General features: G+C 52.1%; 1 protein-coding gene across 1 annotated transcript in view; it reads left to right on the forward strand.

Moving 5' to 3' along the window:
* ZMIZ1 (zinc finger MIZ-type containing 1) overlaps positions 1-23,375 on the forward strand; it is a 228,870-nt gene that overhangs the window by 126,474 nt on the left and 79,021 nt on the right. The window contains 2 exon segments of the mRNA XM_039872214.1: positions 5,286-5,399; positions 12,343-12,448. Coding sequence (XP_039728148.1) covers positions 5,286-5,399; positions 12,343-12,448 — 220 coding nt within the window.

Below are 23,375 nucleotides of genomic sequence, written 5' to 3' on the forward strand. Positions count from 1 at the left end.
ATCACCGCCTCAGCTCCACCTCAGATATCAGGCATCATATTCTTATAGGAATACCAACCAGTCCCTGGTGCCAAAAAGGTTGGGGACCGCTGCTTTAAAGTATTATTTTACTCCAGGAAAGAGCAGATATGGTTGAAGGGCCGTGGCCTTTAACACCAAACAGAACTGGGCCCAAATCCTCACTCCTTCATGTACCCACAGTGTACTGTCTTTTTGTTTCTCTGAGTCTCAGTTTCCCCACCTGTCAAATGGGGCCAGTAAGGCCAACCTTGCAGGATGCTGTGAGTATATTGTGGGCGAAGCACGTAGCCCAGTCGTGGCACATGCGAGTGATCAGCTAATGGTGGCAGGGCTGTTGTCCTCGGTGTCTCAGCAACGGAGAGGGGAGTGCTGGGGTGAGGCCTCTGGCTTAGGTGGGTTTGGCAGGAAGCTCAGGTAACCAGTGTGGGCCACTGGCATCAAGACCCCAGCTCACAGCCCCACCCCAACACAGCTTGTCCTCCCTGAGTGCCAGGGCCCAGTGGAGCTGACGCTAGTCCCTGGGAATGAGGGATGTGTGTCCTCTTATTAGCATCAAGCAGAGCAATCTCGGAAGCCTGTGCAGAGTCTGAGGAGAGGAAATTGAAGAAGACTTGTTACAGATTGAACTCAGCCCGAACAGCTCTCCCAAACGCCAATTACGCCTCTGTTCACGGTCACAGAATAGAAACCAGACGTGTGCTCCCTCCTCCCCTGCTTTCCCTCCTCCTCTGCAGGGCTTTCTCCCGGCTCTGCCTTTGACCCAATTTCTCCCGCCCATAAGGGATTCGCTGTCAGTGGCCTCCACCCCCCAACAACATAGTCATGCCCCCTCTGCATGAGCTTCTCTGTGTGACAAGCACACAGCTGCTCCTGAGACCTGCTCACAACTTGACTTTCCTCCCGCCGCCTGGCTCTGCATCACCAGGAATAAGGGTGCCCTTTACTCCCAGGGTTCCGGCCCTCTCGAAGCATGGCACACAGAACTCAGATTTCCTAGTCAGTGAACCTAGTCCAGCCCTCGCTAGCTACCTGCCCTTGATTAGGTTGCCACTTTATCTTCGTCTGTGAAATGGGCATGGTAATTTCTGCCTAGCCAGTCAGTGAGTGTTAAGCAGCTGGAAGGCCAGGGATCACCTCAGCTGCTCTCCTCCGGCCTGCCCCACACACCATGTGCACACGCACCCAGAGCTCTCCATTCGGGTCAGACAGTGGCGCGTTTATGAGGGTGAGCAGGCTGTCCAGACGCCCCCCTGGGCCATCCAGAGCTCCCTGCATGCTCCACACCCCACTCCTGCACCTCCGATCAGACACAGCTCAGCACTGACGTCTGTCTGCTTCCCAGCTGCCCCAGAGGGCGGCCGCGGCTGGCTGAAGACTGTTGATTCTCAGACATCTTGTATCCTAATTAGAGGAGAAAAGCGAGTAGGTCTGCATGTTCTGAGGATGACGGATGTGTTAGCTGTGCCTGCCTCTGGCGGGTGGGGTTGCGGCTCCCATCAGGGGCCTCATAGCCTTTGACTCTCTTGGCCCTGCCTCACTTCTACAGTATGGTCTTCCCTCCCCCACCACCCGCCCTGATTCTAGCCAGTGCTGCACTTGCCATCCCCCAGCAATCTGCTGCCGTCTTCCCCGTAGGCCTCTGGCTCAGATGCCTTTCCCCCTTCTCAGCCTCAGGTACCAGGAAAACCAGTGCCCTCTACAATGTACCCCACTCAGAGGTCACAGACACATCTGCTGTCTACATGCAAAGCCATGCAAATCAGCTAATTTCTGCACAGCAGCCTCCCCAAACTCCAGATGCCCTTCTGAGCATCTAATACCCCCCATCTCTGAGCTCCAGTGCTTCCTAGGCACCCAGCTACCTCACCCATTCTGCTCTTTTTTCTTCGAGCTGTAGGTCCTGCAGGGCATATGTCAGGCCTCCCACCAGACTAAGTTCCTTGGGGACAGAAGATGTGCCATATTCATCTCTAAGTCAGCAGAGTCTAGACCAGGGTGAGGCCCAAGTATGCTTTGGGCAGGGGAGGGGCAGGGTGGACTGACGATGGATAGCTAAGGGAATGAATAAATGGGTGGTTGGATAGACATACGGATGAGCAGTTAGGCAGGTGGATATGGATGATGGATGAATGAATGGATGAATGAATGGATGAGTGGGTGGTTAGATAAGTTCTGGATAAATAGGTAGATATATAGGTAAATGAATGGATGAATGAATGATAAAGTAGTGAATGGATGAATGGGTTATGAACTGATTCACTGAGGGGTGGATGGGTGGATTGATTATTTGATTCACAGATGGATTGACAGGAAGATACATTCATCACCTGGTCTGGGTAGCCAATCCCTGGTTTGGGCATTGTGTCCCCTACTCTTGCCCCAGACTCAGTGGCCAGTGGATATAGCCCCAGTCTTATGAGGAATTGCGGAGATAGGCAGGCTTTATGGTGGGGGACAGGGTATTAGTATCTAGTAACAGCCACAGCCAGGGATGCCTCTGCCTATGATTTAAATCTGTGCTTCCATCCGTAGACCATCAAAAGCTGGCCAAGCTCACCCACCCAGCCTCAGCCTCTCTATGTACCAGTGGGAACCTATTCTGAAGTGGCTAGCTTGGACCATCCTTTGAACAGTTAACTGTTCACTGACCATTTCTGCTTGGGCCTGGCCTTATGCCATCTAGGGTTCCAGAGTGGAACAGGGCACTATTTCTATGCTCTAGAAGCTTGTAGGAGAAATAAGAAATAGTACAGAGGTCCCAGCAATAATAGTTTTTACCTGGCACCTCTCTTTCAATAGGGATGTCATCAGGTATATTGTTTCTAAAACTTGCAGCATCCCATTTTACAGATGAAGGATCTGAAGCTCGAGAACACACCCAGGGCTGTGTGGCTCAGGGGCTGAGATGGGGTTTGGTCCAGGTCTCTCCTGCTCATTTCACTACATCTCTGTGCACTACAAAAGCACAGAGAATGGAGGGGGCTTGGCCAAGGCCACAGAGCCTCTGAGCAACAGCCACTGAATGGGATGCCTGATAGTCTTTCTACCAATGAGTTGCACTCACAGATGACCACCCAGAGCCCAAGTGATGGCCAGTGAGCTGGCCCAGGTGAAAGTGGAGAAGCTCAGAGGTGGGCTGACAGGTATGGAAGGCTGAGTACTCGGGGGCCAGAACAAAACTGGGCTCCTGAGCCTGGCCACAGAGGCCACTTGCGAGCCCAGAGCCTCAAAGCGGGGGTTGCCACAGGTGAGGGTGCTGTGTGCAGGCAGGTCTGAGAGCAGCCTGCGGTGGCTGCTGACACTGCTAATTGGGTGTGACATCATGTAAATAAACGGAATAACTCGGTTAGCAGAAGGAGGCTGCTGGGCCGGGAATTAGCTGCTTTGCTTGGCTTTCCACGTGGAGCCCAGGTGCTGCGTGTGGCTTCAAAGGGGGCCTGATTTAGAGAAGGGGCACTGGGGCCAGAGGTGAGGACTCACTGCTGCCCTCTCAAAGGGCATGTTTCTATCTGTGGAAGTTCCTCCTGTCTTCTGCAAATCAAATGCAGGAGCTCTGCCTTTACAAAAAGAGCACTGAGTGGAGCCAGGGCTGCAAGCTGCTGAGTGCAGCTGTGCTTCCAAGGGAGCCTCTGGGAAACAGAATCAGGGCCAAGGGCAGCCCCACATGGGAGCACCCCACACGCCAGGCGCTTTGCCAGGGGCTGTATAAGCCTCATCTTGTTTAATCCTGACCACGGCCCCCTGACGGAGGGCTGTGTTGCTGCACACTTGCCCTCTTTCTTTCCTTCATCTCCCCCTCTCCTGATTCTCCCATGGAAGGAGGAGGATATTCTAATTCATTCTACTTTTTTCCATCCATTTTTAAATCTTGCCTTGCACAAACCATGTCTAACAACAGTCATGAAACCCCAAGCGAAGGAAACAAACATTCCCACTGCCATCCTGTGGTCCGCATCCCCATTTTACAGATGGGGTGACTAAAGCTCAGAGAGGTGGGGGACTGCTCTAGGTTAGCAGCTAGGAAGAGGTGGAAGTGGAGTGTGACCCCAGGGTCCCTGCCCCACAGGGGCAACCACAGCACATCCGCCTTCTTCCCAATTTGGGGACTTGACAGCTCCTAAGACCCCTCCCTGCCTTGGCTCTGAGGCTGACTCACACTGCAGGTAGGGATGCTGCATATCCCAGGGCCAGCTACTGTTCCCTGTCTCTCCCAGCACCAAAGCCACAGGAACCTCAAAAGGTACCACATTCCCCTTTGCAGCCGCTTATACTCCGACCCTTGTGTACACCTTCTAGATGTCCCACTGGAGGACCCCGAGGCAGTAACTCCCAGCACTGGAATCTCAGCTTCACCCCAACCTGCTTCATGACCCTGGGCTGAGTGCCTATCTCAGCGTGGCCTAGAAAGACATGGATAAGTGTTAAAAAATGGAGGAGTGACTATGGAAGCCATCCCTACCCCAGCCCATCAGCCCTGTGGCCTGGGTCTGAAGCAGGATCTAGAGGCCTTGGCATCAGAATTCTGTCTCAGTTGACTCAGCTCCCCAACTGAGAAAGGCCTGAGCTCAGGCTGCGACCCCTGCCAACAATGCCAGCAGCCCCCAAGCCGAGCCAGACTGGGCCCTGGAAATCAGAAGTCGCTAAGCCACATTCCCCAGACTACAGTGTGACAGTAACCTGGGCACAGTGTGCTTTAGTCCTAGCTGTGTGGCCTGGAGGCCTCTTTCTGACCCCGCCTGCTCTTGCCCTATTTGGCTATGGCAGAGTTTGTCTGAAGCCAGAGTTGGGGTGAGTGGATGGTCGAGTGTGTGTGTGTGTGTGTGTGTGTGCGCGCGCGCGTGCGTGCGTGTGTGTTGAGAATTATCAAAAAGAAATCTCCAGGGCCAGCCTGTCCTGGCTCAAGGAGAGCCAGCCCCCAAGTATGGTAGCCAGATGCCACCCTCCTAAACTCTGCAGGGTTCATCTCCCCTACTGCTGGCATCTAAAAAACACTTTAATATCTACTATCATTGCCTTCTTCTAGACCTTGGTTTTCTTATCTTTACAATGGGGCTGCGAATCCCCTCCTCCCAGGGGTTAGGCTGGAGGCAGAGATGCAAAGGCGAGGTATATGAGGGGGAATTGGAGAAAGCTTGTCAATCAGGTCTGCTCCTTTCTGCAAAGTCTCTTGTGAGACCTAGGGTCTTCCCCATCCCAGACCCCATGACTATCTGTGCTGCCCTCGTTTCTGGGGCCTCATGATTTCTCCTTTCTCTCTCCCACAGCACTTACAGAATCCTGCCAACTTCCACAATGCCGCCACAGAGCTGTTGGACTGGTGTGGAGACCCGAGAGCCTTCCAGCGGCCCTTTGAGCAAAGCCTGATGGGCTGTTTGACGGTGAGTTCGCACCTTTCCTCACCTGTGCACGCCCAGAGAGGATGGCTGCATGCCTGGCCAGGCGTAGGGGTAGCCACAGATGATAGGGGATGAGAGATAGGAAGACATTGGTGCTGAAGGGGTTGGCCCTTCTGTGTGCACCCCTGACATACAGACACCACAGGAAACTGGTCTGATGAGGAGACAAAGTCCCCACGGATTACATGTGTACCCCACACTTGATGAGAAAGACAGGGCCTACTTTGGAGAGTTCCAAGTCTGATGCATCATAAGCAAAGCTGAGAGACTCTTGAAGGATTCGTACCCATCTTAGAAAGCAGAGAGACTTTTGAATCATTCATTCATTCACTTAGGTAAAATTCTAGTGAGCTCTTTTTATCCTCATCCATCCACTCATCCATTCATATAAGCATATATCGAGCTACTATTACATCCATCCGTCTATCTATTCAAATAAATACCGATTGATCTCTCATTTATCACGTACAATCCCCACTGCTAAGTCCTGCAAAACCAACGACAGATGAGACTTCACCAAACCTAATTTCCCCTTTAGTAGGGAAGACAGATGTGGAGATAGGTGACTGAGAAAATTATGTACAAGGTGGAGGTTGCACAGAGAAAGGAAGCATTAGTTGCATGGGAGGTGGAGCTGGTTGTAGAAAATTGACATAGGAGCCACTTATACATCTTTAGGAGTTTGATCCATCCGCACAGGTAGCTGAGGATAGTGAGAGCATTCTAGGCACATGAAATGGCACGTGCGGTTGTACACCAGAACCCAGAGAACTGAGATTAACTCAGCTTGGTAAGGGTCTAGGGTACAAGCTCAGCAGAGGCCTGGCCCACAGCTGGTGGCATGATTTGCCAAGCTGAGGAGCTTGCCAGCTGACAGCCATGTAGAAGGAGCTCAAAGCTTGCGAATGTCCCCAGCCACATAATCTGTATCCGTAAGTGGGAGGACACCTTGGCAGCCAGTGAGGGCAGCTGCTCAGAGGGTCCTGAGTCAGTTTTGAAGGGAATGTGGGTAAATGGATTGCTAGGGAGGCCAGCTACCCCAAAGCTTGGATAGGAGGGGCCAAGATGGATGGCTGGCCAGGCAGGAACAATGGGTAAAGTCCAAGGGCACCGTGTTTCTTATAAAGCTGTAGACAGGAGGGAGGAGAAGGGCCCAGAATAGCCCTGGCCTGGAGTGAAAGGAATAGCAACAATAACGTGGACCATCATTATCAAGCACCTCTTCTGTGCCTGACACTGATCTTGGCCCACTGGACATGCCTTCTCACTGAATCCTTACACCTACTCTATGCAGCTGGTCGTGCCATCTTCTCCATTTTATAGAGGAGGAAAGTGAGACTTGTGACTGACTTCCCAAGGTTACACAGCCCATAAGAAGTGGACCTGAGATTCAAGCCAAGACCCATCTGCCTCTAGAGCGGATGCTCCTGCCCATTAGGGATGCCAGGCAGAGATGCAGCCAAGACCCTCCCAGGTTCCTCCATTTGTCCAAAGCCGATACCATCTGGCCCCCACTGGGGCCACCGCGCCAAATCAGGCGGCCACCTGCATTGCCCAGCCCTCCTTATCCTTCAGCCATTGGCCTCTCCCTCCCTCCCCAGCTTTCTTAATCCTCTTTGTGGGGATCCTGGTTCAGGCTAAGCCGCGTGGGCAGGGACAGATGTTATCAGAGGCCCCCTCACTCCCACCCCAGCTGCAGGCAGCCAGAAGTGAACAAGGAGGTGGGGTTCATGCATAACACATAGCCAGACAGGCTGCCATGTTCCCCCAGCATCCCGCCCCACGCCTGGCTCTACCTAGGACATGGAGACTTTAAGCTGAATGAGACAATGGCCCTGGCCAGGGTAGATGGGCAGGTGAGCATGAGATGACTAGTAATTGGCTCTGCCTTGGCCTTGTTATTCATCCATTTATTCAACAAACATTCAAGTCTCTGCAGTGGGCCAGGCCTTGTGCTGGGCACCAAAAGGAGTACAATGAGCATAGGATAGGAGCTCTGAAAGGGAGCATCCTTGGAGGGTAGGATGGAGGTATTGTGGAGGGCCTCTTGGAGAAGGAAGTCCAGGGAGGATCCTGTAGGACCTGACTGGACAGGGTGTAGGCTCTGGCTTCCCAGGCAGGGGAAACTCTGCACAAAGACCTCCTCTCATTGCACCCCAGCTTAGGTTATACACTTGGTTGAATGGCTGGCTTTGTCCCCCGCCTCTCCGCCTAGCTGTTTAGCCAGAAAGGAGCCCTTGATCCACCAGCCACGGTTGCAGAGACCTGGGTCTGACTGTCCCTTGGAGCTCCGAGGAACCAGCAGCAGGAAAGGTGGGGTCGTAGAAGACACTCTCGATGCCCAAGGCACTTTCTTAGGTGTTGTCCCCTTGCATCCTTATGAAAACCCTGCAAGGCGGGCAGGGAAGGGATTATCACTTCCATTTTACAAACAAGGGAACTGAGAAAGGGAGAGCAGCTTGATATAGTCCTGGGCTGGTACCACTGACTGCATGCAGCCCCAGGGCCCCGCTGCCAGTCTTCCCCTCCCCCAGGCATCCTTAGTCCCTACCCTGCCCTGTGGGAAAGGATAGATTGAGGGAGTTTAGAGATCCCAAGGGGCCTAGCAGGCAAAGCTGCCTAACCCCCACCGCACACACGCATACCCCTCCCCATCCAGGTGGCAGTCTGATCACTCCAGGTTGTCTCAATCCCCTGGGTGACCTCGGGGAGCAAATTCCTCTGGATCCGGCTTACTCGGAGGATATAAATTAAAAACCACTTAGCCTTAGGCAGAAAATGGACACATTTGTGCCATGCTGGCTTCTAAGCAGCTCAGGCACAATTCAAGTGAGAGGCTCTGGACCCCCGAGCCAGGCTCTGGGGCGAAGAGCTCTTTGGACCACTGGGAGACCCCTGTCCCATGGTCCCCTTAATGGCTCCTGACTCCAGGATGCGGAAGTGCAAGAGCCCAGGGTACCACTTCTTCCTCAGGACCAGGTTTTTCTTGGTGGTGGTGGCTGCTCACTCTCCCGGCCCCTTCCCTTCGCAGCAGAGCTGAGATCCCTCTGTGGGCGTCCCCCTCACAGTCAGGCCTCTCTGGACTTGCTCCCTCCTCCTCCTGTAGGAAGGCTCGGGTGGCCCGGGCACAAAAGAGGGGAGATGGGTGGGAAGTGGAAGAGGGAAACAGAGACCAGTTAGCACATCCACAGAGGCCTTGTTTCTCCGGTGAGGGGTTCCCCCACAGCCTCGAAGCCTTCCCTGCTGAAGCCCTGGGCATACATTCACATACAGCATTCATTGAGCTGTGTACCCAGTCCTTGCAAGGAGGATATTTTGTACCCATTTCACTTATGAGGACACTGAGGCCTAGAGAGATTAAGTTGCTTGGGTGAGATAAGACAGCTAGTAAGCGGCAGGACCAGAACCCAGTCTCATTACTGACTCCAAAGCAGCAGTAGCAGCAACAGAAATACCAGCCCAACCCTGAGTTAAGAAACGGTAGCAAAGTGAGAAATGAGGGCCTGCCTTGAGTAGTTAGGGTATAACCATGAGGTGGAGCTGGGACATATGGAACAGTCAGAGCCCATTGCACACAACCCCAGAAATGGAGGACATCCTCGAACCTTTACAGACGAGGAACCCGAGGTTCAGAGAGGTTAAGTAGTTTGGCCTTAGGTTGCACAGCATAGGATGGAGTAGGATTAGAGCACAAGCCCAGCTTATTTTCAGCTCCCCTGACTGTCAGTCAGAAAGGGCTGTGGGTCTAGACCCCTGCCGGGAGCAGAAACCCCTTCTCTAGCATCTCCCAGACAGCCTGTCCTGCTTCCTGGCCAGAAGGCCCATCGCTTTTAAAGGCAACACAGTCCCCTAACGTATTTGCCACGTGACCTTGAGCACGCCTCCTCTCTCACATGTGGGCCTCAGGTTCCCTTTCTGTGGCATGAGTGGCTGGACTCGCTGACCTGTAGATCTCCCTGGGTCCCAGAGTCTAGGTCTCAAGCAGCCAACACCTGAAGGACAGTCTGAAGAGCAAACACCTTGTGGGCTTGACTGAGCTAGCTGGGCCTGGGCAGCCAGCAGAGGGCAGTAGTGGCACTCACCACCAGCCTTTGTGGAGGAGGGGTCTTCCTACTCTCCCCCTACCCCCGCCCCCCCGCCCGCCCGGGGTCCCTCAGTGTGTTTTTCATGCCCATTGAGGTGGGAGCAGGCCTCTCCAAAACACAACAGACTGCTGAGCTGAGCCCACCTTTCCCACCACTGTCACTTAGACCCCATCCCACACTGTTTTCCTGGGTGTCCTCAGGCTGGGCCAGAGGAAGCTAGGGGTATACACAAGGCACTGTAGCGTCACAGGGTCTAGCTTAGCCCACTCTGCCACACCCATGCTGTGTGACCTTCTGCAAGACCCTGATCTCTCTGGGCTTCAGCTTCCTTGTCAGTGAAAGGAGGCTGTTGGAGCCAATGACCCTTCTAAATGCTGGGGCTCAAGGGACTTGTAACAAACAGACACTCCATGCTCCTCTGAAGGGCCAGGCCCAGGCCTATAGGACAGCCTTTGTACCAGCACCAGGCCCCTCTTGCTCAATTTAGCTTGTTGCTTTTTTGTTATTGTTGTTGTTGTTTTTCAAACCAGAGCAACAGGATTAGCTAGTATTGGCCAAACAGAGGGACCTTTGCCTTCCTGCTCTCAACCTAGGGCCTGAGGGTTCTCCAGGCAGGTTGGGAGTTATGGCCTTAACCCTTCGTAGGCTAAAAAAGTCCTGGGATCACATCCCGGCCCTCTCACGACCAGACTGTGTAACCTTGGGCTGTTCTTCATCTTTAGTTTCCTCATCTGTAAAACAGATAACAACACTTCCTCGTGAAGCCGTTGTAAGAATTTGGTGCTTCGCTGCTTATAAAACATTTACTTAGCCCTCAGGACCTGGGAGCCAGCTGTCCCACTTCAGTACCCGCCTGTGCTGACGTTCCACAAGCAGTGGCCTTACTGGTGTGCCAGTACAAATGAACCGTGGAGCTCACGCGAGTCCACCCCAAGGCTCTCCTGCCAAAAAGGAAGGGCACCATAGTAAACATCCGGGTTGTAAAGACCCTTCCAGAACCCTTCTTCCTGCTCTATGAGTGTGTTTGCAGAATTTTCTGTCCGCCGTAAAGAGTTAAGGGCCTTGGTTTTTCTGCTCGGACAGGGAGACTAACAGTGAGGACATCCCTGCCCTGGATGGCCCAGAGACTCTGGAACATGGGGGTGGGGAGAGACATAAGAAACATAGCGCAGGGGCAAGTAGAGCCCGTGGGAACGAGCCTGGAGAGAACGGAAAGCTTTTGCATCAGGGGCTTCTGTTTGTAGCAGAGAAGCTGAGCAAACATTCTAACCTAAGAAAGTCCTTTTTCCTCCCTGCATAGGGGGTTCCTAGGACGTGGGGGGGGTGGGCAGGGAAGCAGGGACCTATCCCAAAAGGCTCTGGTGGTTCTGGGAAGGGAGAGCCACTGGCTCCTCCCTGGTTCACCATGGACACTCCAGGCCCCAAGTGTCCATATTTTTAAACGAGAGAGTTGGCCTAGATTATGGTTTCCCCCACCTTTTTAGCCCAGAGCCCTTATAATTAACCCCTAAATATAAAGAAGGTGATGGGGATCTATTCTAATGGCTATAGGGGCCAGGCCCAATCCCATAGCACCCTGAGACTCTCTGAGGACCTCCAGTGCCTCTGGAGTAGGCGTCTCTAGGGACTTTGATAACAGCGTCTTCCCTTTCTCAAAAGATGAGCCCTACATCTGGGAGCACTCCTTTCCCAGTCAGCCATAGCCGCCCCAGCTGCTTCCTGAAACGACTCCATTTTCCAAGGTCCTTCCCTCTTAATAAGGAAACTTAATTTGCCTGCTGTTAATGAGGAAGGCAGGCAGGAGGGGGCAGAGCTGGCCGTCTCGGGACACCTAGGAATGAGCGGGGAGGGAGTGAAACCTTATGGGCGTGAGCCTGCGGAATCACTCTGGGGCCCCAGGAGTACTCCACCCGACACTGTCTCCTGCCCCAGGACTGCCAGCCGTCCAAGGCTCTTGCCTCTCCCACTTTGAGCCCATACTACCAAGGTTCACAAGGAGTTGGGTGGGACCTGCAGTCTCCAGATACACAGCTGTTGGCGAACTCCACTGCCACTCTTATGGAAGTTTCCTATGTGCTAAGCTGGTGCTTGATGCTGAAGACAGACTCCAGGTCGAGCAGGAGAGCCTTGCAGTTTCTGGGCTGGAGTCTGAGGGGCTGCAAGAGCGGTTGGCCCAGAGCTAAGCACTGAGGAGTGTTACGCATGTCCATCTGGGGAAGTGTCAGCTGTCCATCGGGCAGCTCCAAGCTGAGGCTCCATGGAGTTTGTGTGTCCTAAGTCAGTGCTTCTCCTTACACACAGATTCAGACTCAGGAGAGGTCAATGCTCTGGGTGGGGACCTTGCTTAGTGTAGCGGGGGTAGCGAGTGCCCCACGATGGCAGGTGCAGGAGGCTCTGTAAGGGACAGGGGAGAGGTGGTGAGCACGGGAGACTTCCTGGAGGCTGGGGACTTGGAAGGGAGTTTGAAGAGCTACACCAGAGGAAAAGAGACCCTGGCCTGGGGTGTCCAAAACACATGGTACAGCATCCCCAGCCAACTGCTAGAATGTGGCCACATTTGAGCCCTTAAAAGTGGCAGAGCCTGGGCTTTGGGGTCAGGCCCACCACTAGACTAGAAACCCTGGAGGGTAGAGGCTGGGATCGCAAGGCGTGGAAGAGGGGTTTGTCAATTTTGCTGAATGACTGAATGAAGCAGTTTGAGTCCCGACTCTGCCAGATCTTGGGGACCTGCCTTAGCCTGCCCACCTCACCTATAAAATAGGTACATCCGCCACTCTGGGCTCAGAGGCCGGGTGTGGGCATTGTCTCACCCCTGCCCTTTCTTCCCCTGTTGCTGGCAGGTGGTCAGTCGGGTGGCAGCTCAGCAAGGGTTCGACCTGGACCTCGGCTATAGACTGTTGGCTGTGTGTGCTGCAAACCGAGATAAGTTCACTCCGAAGTCTGCCGGTAGGTGACCACTGGGGGCTCCACGGATGTCATCGGGAGGAGGGAGGAGAACTGGACTCTAACCCAGGGCTGTCTGCTACCCCTGTTGGCTGATACCTCAGTTTGTCCATGTGTGGTGTGAGCCTCCAGAGCCAACAGGTGGGGCTTGACCCTCACCTCAGAAAGTATCCTTACCTGTTGGGGGGTGGGGGAACGAGGGGAACTTCAGGGCCAGTGAGGGGCCCAAGGCACACCACACCCCAGCAACAGGCTAACAGAAACCATGCATTATCTCATTTCATCGCCGCAGTGACCCCTGAGCATAAGCACTGCAATCATCTCAATTTTATAGACAAGTAAACTGAGGCTTGGAGAAGCTGAGGAGATTTCCCCAAGTCACACAGCTGGGAAGTGGCAGAGTTGGGATTTATGCCCAGGCTCATACTCCAGAGTAGGTAATCTTAACCGTGACACTCCATTGCATTCATTCAAAAAAAATTATTTAAAATAAAACACAAATGAAAATAAAAACAAATCAGTACATTCCGGGTTCTCACAGCCTGCTCTGCATTCTCCATTGCAACTTTGTCACTGAACGTGACTTCATGACCCCATGTTAAACAGAGGTCAGGGAAGGTGCCCGGCTATATTCTGTCTATGAGGGCTTTATGCCCGCTAAAGGTACTGCTGTACATTCCCCACCATCCTCATTGCTGAAGCAGAGAGTGCGATGTAAGCTTTAACTCTGACAGACCTGTCACGAGCCAGCCCTGTTATTTGCTGAGCATGTGGTCTCTGAACCTCAGTTTATCTCCCCTGGAAGGCAGGAATGACAATGAGACCTACTTTGCAAGGATCACTGTAAGTCCTAGAAATATGTACAGTGCCCAGCATAGTGTCTAGATGTTTTTAACATTCTTTATCTGTCAGAACAATTCATTGAAAAAGAAAAAAATCAATTATTTCCTCCACATAACAGTAAAACAGACATTTTCTCTGAATTCGTCAATCATTTCTTTGGAGTCTATATAGAAACAGCCTTAATGAAAATGTTTAAAGGACATCTCACAATGTGTTTTCATTAAGTCTGCTCAACCCCTACTCTCTTGAATGCTGGTGTGGGCTCCCTTCCGTGTATGCTGACAGTCCATGCACTGGGATTATGGGGCGCTTATAAAGGATGTGTGAGGTCTTACCAGCCAGTAGCTACTGTGGGATCCTGGATGCACCTGCCTAGGCTGGGATATTGTTATTGTATTGAACTGCTTGCCAGAACAGGGTCTTAGAATCTTCTAAGTGATGTCTATTCTGATAGAATCTGCAATTTTAACAATAAGTTAAGTCGATACAATTTTGACAAGGTAAAAATTGTTGATTATCAAAAAAACATGCATCCATGTCTCCGTTAAGCGCCTGCTCTGTGCAGGCACCTGGCCAGGGCTGGATTACAATGAAGAGTAAAACAAACATGGCCCCACCTTGAGAAACCACAGTCTGGAGAAGGGGTTTGGCAAAATTTTTCTGTAAAGGGCCAGATAGTAAATAGTTTAGGCCTTGCAGGCCATACAAAACAACTGTAGACATATGTAAACAAATAAGTGTGGCTAGTTCCAATAAACCTTTCTTTATGAAAGTAGGTGATATGCTATAGTTTCCTGACCCCTGGTCCAAAGGGATAGGAAAACATTGATCAAATAATCACAGGTGTGTGTGTAAATTCAAGCCATGATAAGTGTCATGAAGGAAAACTCAAGGACACCGTAAGACCACTTGGGGGTCGGGGAAGGCTTCCCTGAGACCCAAAGGTTGGATAAGAGTTGAGTAGGTTAAGAAAAGGAGTAAGAGCTTCTTCCCAGGCAAAGGGAACAGCCTGTGCAAAGGCCCTGAGGTAGAAGGAAATACGGCTTTTGGCAGAGCTAAAAGAAAGACAGTGGTTCCAGAGCCTAGAGGCAAAAGTCAGCAGCAGTTAGACACATGGGGCCTGTCTTGAGGGTTGTGTCTTTGTCCTAAGAGTAATGAGAACTTAGCTAAATTCTTATTCGGCAAGGATCAGTCCAACTACAAAAGAACAGATTGGGCAGGGGCAGAGGGAAGGGCAGTGTGGATGCAAGGAGCCAGTTAGCAGATTGCTGGAAACATCAGGATAAGGATGCCGGTGGCTGGACTAGGAAGACTCCACTTCCTGTGGAGTGGAGTAGAGACAAAGGCATGAATCTAAGGGCTAGGTATGAGGCAAAACCAAGACAGGAAAGCTTAGCCATAGGGGTAGGGGGAAAACAGGACATCCAGTTGTCTCAGAGGCCCTAGCTGCTCCCCAGTGGGGGAGGAGAGGCTCAGGGCCCCATTCAGTCCCTCCCTCAGGCGTCTCTCATGCCTCTGCTGGTACATGCTGGGTGTTCTTCTGTATCTTGCTTCATGCCCAGCTTCATGAGACACAGGGTATTATCTACAGTTATGAATGAGGAAATCAAAGCTCAGATAGGTCTTGTGACTTGCCTGTTGTCACACAGCTCATAAATGATAGAGTTGAGACTTGAACTCATGGCCTCCTGATTCCAGGCCTATGGCTCTGCTCATTCCATCGAACTGACTTTGGGGCTGGTCAGGGACCTAGACTTAGGAGGCCTCTATTCTCCTGGATCAGGATCTGGGAAGCTGCTCCACTTGGGAGAGCTTTTCCCTTCATGCAAGTCTCTTCAACATGGCCCTGCCCTCTTCTAAGTGTTATTTCCAGTATCACTTCTCCTAAAACAAGCAATTTGTTCTTTCCTCCATCTGTACCTTCATTGTACACAGCTCTTTGCAGTTTATGAAGCCCTTTTTCCTGCATTGTGTCTATTAAGTCATAGGCTATGCCCTGGGCCCCTGAAGTGAGTTCTCAGGATACCCATTCTGCAGCTGAGAACACTGAGGCCTGGCAATGCCTGTGGCTTAGCTGTCACTTGAGTATCTCTTATTAGGAGTCAAACCCTCATCAGCACTGACAGCCATGACTAACCACCTTTCACGGGCCACCCTCACCCCTTGAGAAGATAGGCCTTGCAGCCTTCAGGATACCAGTCATCCCTGTACTTGGCTTTTGTTCTGGGAAGGCAGAGTGCCAGTCTGAAGGGGGAGGCTTCAGCTGCTGGTTTATTGACTGGATAAAGGGTCTGCTGGGGTCAGGCTAGACCATCAGAGGGGTGGAGGCCAAGGGGAGCAGAGCGGTGACCCAAAGTTCTAGAGGCAGCTCTAGCATGACACCTGTCTGCCATGTTGCCTATCTCCTGGAACTGTGGCCTCATCTGTAAAGAGGGATTATATGCCTATCTCACAGGCTGCCTGTGAGGATTAAATATGATTTCGTAATCAGGGAAGCAAGGGGCTCAGCTAATACCTGACGCACAGTGGGTGCCGAGTAGATATTACTTTCCAGCTTTCCTTCTCTGCTTCTGTCTGTCTTTTCCCCAACATGGTTCTCAACTCCTCCAAGGCCCTTTCTGCCCCAGCAAGTCAGTTTCATCTCTGCTGCCTTTCCCAAAGCTCTGTGGGTGTATGACCTGCTGTAACCGCACTTCCAGCTGCAGCCGTGAGGGTCTCCGTGGTCTCAGGGTGTGTGTGTGTGTGTGTGTGTGTGTGTGTGTGTGTGTGTGTGTGTGTGTGTGTCACGCTGACTACAGCTGGCCTTCCAGCCAGGCCTCTATAGTTCTAGGACATGCTCTGTCTTCAGAGCTCCTGCAGCCAGCTTGTGCCTCCTCTCTACCCTGCTATTTTTCTGTCTCTGTCTGGGCTCCCACTCTGTCTGACTGGCTTATACAATTTTTACCCTTCTAATATCTCCCTCTTCTTTTTCTCTGAGGGTCTCTGATATCGTATATCTGTCTCTGTCCTTCCCTTCCCTGCCGCTCTCAGACTTCTCTCCTTGTGGTGTGTGTGTGTTTGCACGCACGTGTTTGTGTGTGTGGTGGCGAGTGTGTCGTGAGTGTCTGTGTGTGTGGTGGCGAGCATGTCTGTGTGTGTGTCGGGGTGTGCTGTGTTCATGTCTGTATGTATCTGTATGTATCTCTCCCCTTCTCTCTCTGCCTGCCTCCCCAATCCCTTCTCCTGCTTCATCTCCCTGTCTGTCTCTTGTCAGGAGGCCAAGCTGGGGCCAGATGAGGGCCGGTGGGATGAGATCATGCAGCGAGGAGCGGTGCTTTGTCAGGAGAGATGGCGGTGAGGTGGGCTGGGCTGTGCGCGCCAGCATTGGTGGGTTCTGGAGCAGGAGCTCAGACCTGGGGGTAGTGCTGTCTGTGTGTGTGTGTGTGTGTGTGTGTGTGTGTGAGAGAGAGAGAGAGAGAGAGAGAGAGAGAGAGAGAGAGAGGGCGAGCGCGTGAGCACAGAGCAGACTGCAGCAAACCGCCAAGTCAGGCGTCTCCACGTGGGCCCTTCAGATACCCAGCCCCCAGCTCTTTGTTCTGGTGCAGCCTTTAGCCTGATGCTTGCACATGGGAGCACACGCACACACACACTCAAACAGGCAGGAGGCTTCTCATCGGGAAGGTCCTTGGGGGCTAAGCTACTCCCTCCTTGGCTTTGGTACAGAAGGTCACCTGTCTCATCCTCCAAGACCGTGGCATGCCCACCCACCCCCCACTGCTACTGCGTGCCAGCCCGCAGCAACTTGGCAGGCAGCGCTGAAATGTCAGCCTCCTCGGCACCAAGCGGGCCCGTGCCTGCTGGCTATGTGGGCGCCAAGTACCAGGCAGTCTCCGTGTCCAAGGTCCCCAAGAGCCCTCTGCCTCAGCTACTGTCCATGCTTGAGTGCCTCTGTGTCCCCTCAGCTGACCTCTGTAAGCAACCCAGCAATATGTTAAAATAATAGAATAAGGAATGCCAAAACTCAAGGGGTGTAGGGAGCTCAGAGTCGAGAAGCAGGGACCCACCCCAGGTCCCAATGCATGGCAGAGCCTAGACTAGAGCTCGGGATGCCTGGTACTTGTCCTTGCACCCCTCCTGTCTCCCTTAGGCAGGTTAGTGATGGCTCTGGATTCTCGTCTGGGAGATGAGAAGCATGGAGCTGTTGGCAGAGTGGAAAATATGGCGAGAGCAGCAGGTATGGGAGGTGCCAGGGTGTCCCGGGGGTATCTGGAGAAGGGACCAGAAAACTCAGGAGAGAGGTCAGGGCTGAAGAGGCGGCTCCTGAAACCTCCAAGGAAGAGAAGACCAGCCTTCCTTAGTGATGAGAGAAGGGTGGTTGTTAATCACCCACCCATGGGCTGGACATGACCCACAGACATCTGAGTCTGACTACTTGCTGGTTTTTAAAAATGCAGATTAGTTGCCAACAGTTGCTCTTTGGGAGATTGCACTGTCAAGTCAGATGCTTCCTTTCAGTGGGAACCTTGGACCCATGACTGACTGGGGGGTGGCTGACCCCACCACATTGTCTCACACCCAAGCATTTCCCATGGCTGGAAACCCCCAGGCCCTGTGGACATGTATGTTTCTGACCTCTGCTCTAAGCACACCCTCACATCCCAACAAAGCAACCTGAGTCCCAGGACCAGGAGGGGAAGCCCAAGCAAAGGGTATCGCTTGCTTTGTGTTGACCAACATCTGCTTGGTCTGGCTTCTCTGATGTGCTCCCAGAGGATTCGACAGTAGACCCCGGAAAGAGGACCGACTCAGCCAGGGAGGTGAAGAATCAGGAATGTGATGGGGCTCCTGCCTTGCCCTTTGTGGTCTGGGGTCCACGCAGGAGGGGCTCAGGAAGGGCTCAGTCCTACCTCGGAGCCCTCAGTCCCAGGGGGCTTCAACAGCAACTTGTGCAGTAGCTCCGGGGTTCAGAGACAGACCCCAAACCCGGGGGGTCCTGTGGCAAGTGTCCCACCTCCATCAGAGGTTTGAGTTGGGACACAGGCATCCGAGTCCAGCCAAGTCATTTCACCACCTCTACCCCAGGACTCCTTAAGCAGGAGAAGGTGGGTCACAACCGTTTCCCTCTGTCTTTGAAAACAATCCTTCTTGGTCCCACCTGGCTGAATGGGGGCTCTCAGACCCCTGCAGTGGTGGGGACATTCCTGGCCTTTCTTGGAAGCCTAGCTCCTGTGCATGCCTTCACACCTCCCCCATAGCCTCTCTCCACCCCTCTCTGCCTCTGCCCACCCCAGAGCACGCAGGCGCCTTCCCATCACCGTCACTGGGGAGGACAAATGGCCTCATTCAGGGACACCCTGCCAGATCTGTCTCTCTAAGACAAAGCTGTGCGCAGCTCTGCGTGAAAAACGGCTTGCGGCTGCCCAGCAAGCAGGCGGGATTGGTGGGTGCAAATTGCTGGGGATTTGTTAATGCCGGCCAGCTCCCCCAGAGACAGTGGACAGGCGGGCCCTCGCCCTTGAAATGCCAGGCTGCCTGGCTGGGTGCCTTGTCAAGGCCAGGGCAGACTTCCTCCTGCACTCCAGCCCCCACCCCCTCATCTGAGCTCAGCAGAGCTGAGATGTGGGGGAGGGACTTGCCTTCCTTCCTCCTACTCTGGCCTCTGCACTCCAGGTCAGGTCCTGCTCAGGAAAGGGCTCTGAATTTCATCACCAGGCCCCTGGGAACCAACTTTCGGTCGGCCCTATTTAATGGACAAAACCTGTTCACACACTTACCTCCCGCTGACTCATTACTGCTGAGAGGGCACTGGGGCTCTTAACAGTATGCCCATTTTATAGAGGAGGAAACTGAGGTGCCAACAGGGAAGAAGCAGATCCAGGTCTCATGGCTTTGGCAGGGTTTTGATCTCTATGGTAAGATGGTAAGATCTGGAACACAGGGAACTGTACCCCTTCTCAGTGACCCTGAGTGAGCTGGTGGAGTAGGTTGTCCTGGGCCAATGGTCCCCAGCTTCTCTCTCCTCCCCCAGCTCTCTGAGAGCTGAGGCCTGGGATCCAGTGGCCTCACTTTGCTCTTGGAGAAAAAGAACAGTGGGGAGGAGCCCACGTGACGAAGGGTTTGTGGACACAGCGTTCCCAGGCTAAGGAATTGGGGGGAGGGGTGGCTATGATGGTCCCTGGGGTGTCCAGAGTGAACAGTGAGGAGGGCGCAGTGCCATGGAAGAATGAGACAGGGCAGATTTAGAAACAGCTTCAAGGCCCTGGAAAAGGGAGTTGAGTACTTCAGTGGCCACTCTACAGCTATTGAAAACTGAGTCTCCCAAGAATTACCACTACATAGAAATGCTTATGACATAATATTAATTTTTTCAGAAGGGCAACAAAACGGTATATTCAGTATGACCTCGACCAGGTGCAAAACAAAACGTATATTTACTTAGTCACAGGAAACAGAAAACAGGGTATATACCAAAATGTCAACTTATAAGTAACAAATCTGTCTGGGGCGGGGTAGGGTGTCACTGTTTCCCACATTTTCTTCAGGGGGCATGAATTCTGTTTTAAGCAGAAGCAGCAAAGGTCATTGTGAGTTCTTTTGGAGTTTGGCTGGAGTCGGCAGGAGTAGGGTAAGACAAGAGCACTGTTGTCTCCAGGCTGGCTCAGCAGTTTTCCCAGTGCGGCCCTCTCTGATTCCCCGAGAGCCCCTGGGGGTAGGCCTCTGCTGGTAGGGAGGCTACTCTTCCTGTCTCCCTGTCTCTGCAGGATTAGCTCATCGCTGGCTCCCCCACAGAGCCAGGCTATGCAAGGACATTGCTGCCTGAGGCCCAGCCCAGCTGGTGGATACCTGCTTTCCAGGCCTGTCCAAAATAAAAGGGGATGGAAGGATGAGGGCACAGCCCGTGGCAGGGGAACCTGGGGCCCGGGACCCTGATAAGTGGTGCAGAACCCTCAAGATGGGGTCACTTTCTTACCTGGATCCTGGGACTTCTTGGCCTGGCTACATGATTGCGAGAGTTAGGGGGGGAGGGATCAATGAGGCACATGGTAGGGAAAGGCAAGGCTGCTGGAAGAGCCTCAATGAAACGATGTGTCTACGTTTGGGTTCTCCCAGATGCAAACCCTGCAACAGAGATTCTAGTGCAACAGATTTATTTAGCAGGATCCCAGAAAACACTGGTAGAGAAGCAGGGAAATGAGACAGGGAAGGGAAGGAGGTCGATGATAAGTGTGTTGTCAAGCAGGTTACCTGCTGTGGGCACCTGCATGGAGCTCTGGGAGAGTGCATAGAATATGTCCCCAGTCGGCCTGAGAGGCAAGGACGAGGAGGTATTTATCCAACATCTGGTATCCAGTATTGGTTGAGGGCTTCTTGGGAGTCGGGGCACAGATACACACACCCCATAACAGTCCCCTTGGCGAAGATGCAAGCAAAGTCACAATGCACGCAGTAAGCAGAGGGCGTGTAATGAAGCATCTGCAGTGCCTGCAACAAGGCACTCTCCCAATTTCAGTTATTTGCATCCCATCCTCATCATCCCTGCCATTTTCCAGTCCCACTAATATTATGATCTGTATTTTTCATATTGTTACTTGTTCATTATGACTTCAAGGTGGGAATTTTAAAGGGAAACTTTATATCTTACATTGCTACCATAACTGGCAGATCAGTCTGCCTTGACACATTTAGAAACTGTCAAAATAAAGACTATAGAGACTGCCCCGTGTCTGGGTTTAGCTATAGGTTAGGTGCCTGTTCTGTGGCTAGGGCCTGGACCAACTCTCCACCAGTTAAAAAGAGTAATGGTACATTAGGAAATTGAGACTCCTCTCCTTAAAATAGCAGCATCCCAAATATGAGAAGAGAGCTGATGTGGCATTGGTTTTCTCGCTGGGTCCTATGACCACCCAAGTCATCTCAGGGGCCACATCCCCTAGCCTATACTTGAGGGTGCTTTAGTCAGAGCGGACAGACTGATGAGGCCACGGGAGCCAGGCCACCACCCTTCACTTCTGTCTCCCCTGGGCAGGCCGTGCTCTGCCCAGCCTCACTTTCTTCCACAGTCCAATGCATCTACATCATTTCTCCACTTTCACAGCTACAGGAAGAATGATAAGGTCTCGGCCATGAAAATGCCTCTCAAAATAAGAAATACCAAAAGAATTTTCAGGGCGAGGAATGATTAGCATCTTGTTCCAGGCCCACTCAGCGCTGAGCACAGGGGCTACAAATGCATATAAATGCACCGCACACAGTTCCCGCTCTTGGGGTTTGAAATAAATGAATGCCTCATTCTGTAGAGGAGAAATGACAGTAATCCTACACACAAACACAGCCCTTTACACGGCCTTCCTCATCCAGTCGCATGAGATTTCCAAGGCAGGCTGATTCTCATTTAAAGAGGAGGAAACAGGCACTAAGGGGTAAGGAGGTGGCCCCGGTAGGGATAGAAGTGAGTCCAGAGTTCTGGCTCTTCCTACTCCTCTGCAGATGTCCCTAAGGAGCTGACAGCCTCTGGGGAGATGCAGGGCCACAGGATTATCTCCCCATAGGCACCCAGGTTGTCACCCTGCAGCCATAGTGCACCTGGGACAGAGGTCCTGCCAAAACTGCCCCCACCAGCCCAGGGTGCCCTGAAGATGCCAGGGCAGCCCCCGAGAAGTTAATAAAGCCATCTGCAGCAATTAATTCTGCAGAGCAAAGAGCCAGGTAAGAGGATTAAGGAAGCCAGAGCTTTGGTTTTAAGATGGAGCTTAGCATTCTCACCCCCAGAGGAGGATTTCAGGGGATTCGTGGGTGTGAGAGTGAAATGGAGCAGGGACTTGGCAGAAAGTGGCAAGGTGGTTCTGGAACTTTTGCAACCCACAGCCTTGTAAATACCTTCTGGGTTAGACAAACAGACGGGAATTAACGATGGTGCAGGTTATCATCAGCCTTCCCTATTAAGATTTACAGGGCCAGGGCAGGGCACCTGGATTAGGAAAAATTCTGATGATGACAGAAAAATATTTGGTCAGTATTTCCTTGGTACTGGGCACTCATTTATCCCACATGATGATCCTAGACCCATGTTTCCCCTTTTCACAGATGAGGAAATCAGGGTTTAGAAAGATTGATTAATTTGATCAAGGCCACTTGGCTACAAAGAGCCAGAATTGTGATTTAAATAAGAATATGTGACCCTGAAGCTGTAAGTGGCCCCTTACTCTCTATGAGCAGGTTGAAATGAGGTCCTGGGAAAGACATTTTAATGGCTCAAGAGCTTGTTGGGATCACTTGAATTGCTTGTTGGTGGCGATATCAAGTACAGTATTTGACAATGATTTGTCCTTGTTGGTAGGTTAAACACCTCCACCCATCTTCGAGCTCATTCAACACTCACAGTCCCATGGATAGTGAGTAGCAGAGCCTGGCCCAAAGTAAGCATTCAGTACATGTCAGCTGTTAATGCCAAAATTTCCTGGTCGGCCCCAATTTCAAATATATTTTCCAGAAACTATTCAGCTAATTCATAGAGAGAAGTAGTAGTTAAAAGCATGGACTCTGGAATAGCTTGCCTGTATGTGAATCCTACCCAGCCCTCCACTTGCCAGCTGTGTGACCTTGGAAAAGTCACTTAACTTCTCTGTGCCACAGTTTCTTCATTTGATAAAAGGGGATGGTGGTGATAATACCTACATCGTAGGCATAAATGAGTTAATATATATATATATATATAGGCTTAGAATAAGGCCTGGTGTATTGTAAGTGCTACTTATGTGTTAGCAATCTTATTCCCACATACTGGCATTCGCACTCCTTAGGATGCCTCTCATACCTGTAGTAGCTGAAAACTCTGCGCCTGACCCTGTGTGGTAGTTTGGGGTCTGGAAAATATAGAACCTGTGTGTGTAGTATAGCTAGGGCCAAGGTAAATGCCATGTGTGACCCTGGCCACACACCCTCCAGCCTCTCGTGAAACGATGGGTGCAAAGTACTTAACACGAGCTGTAGGTATAATCAAAAGGGCTGTAGATATAATCGCTGTAATTATTAAGTCCTGCCTTGCAGTACAGGCTCTGAAAGTCACTTGCTGTGTGACTTCATGCAAATCACTTCACTTCTCTAAGCT

This window comes from Pteropus medius, unplaced genomic scaffold (genome assembly GCF_902729225.1).
Source record: "Pteropus medius unplaced genomic scaffold, Ma_sr-lr_union100, whole genome shotgun sequence".
Lineage (NCBI taxonomy): Eukaryota > Metazoa > Chordata > Mammalia > Chiroptera > Pteropodidae > Pteropus > Pteropus medius.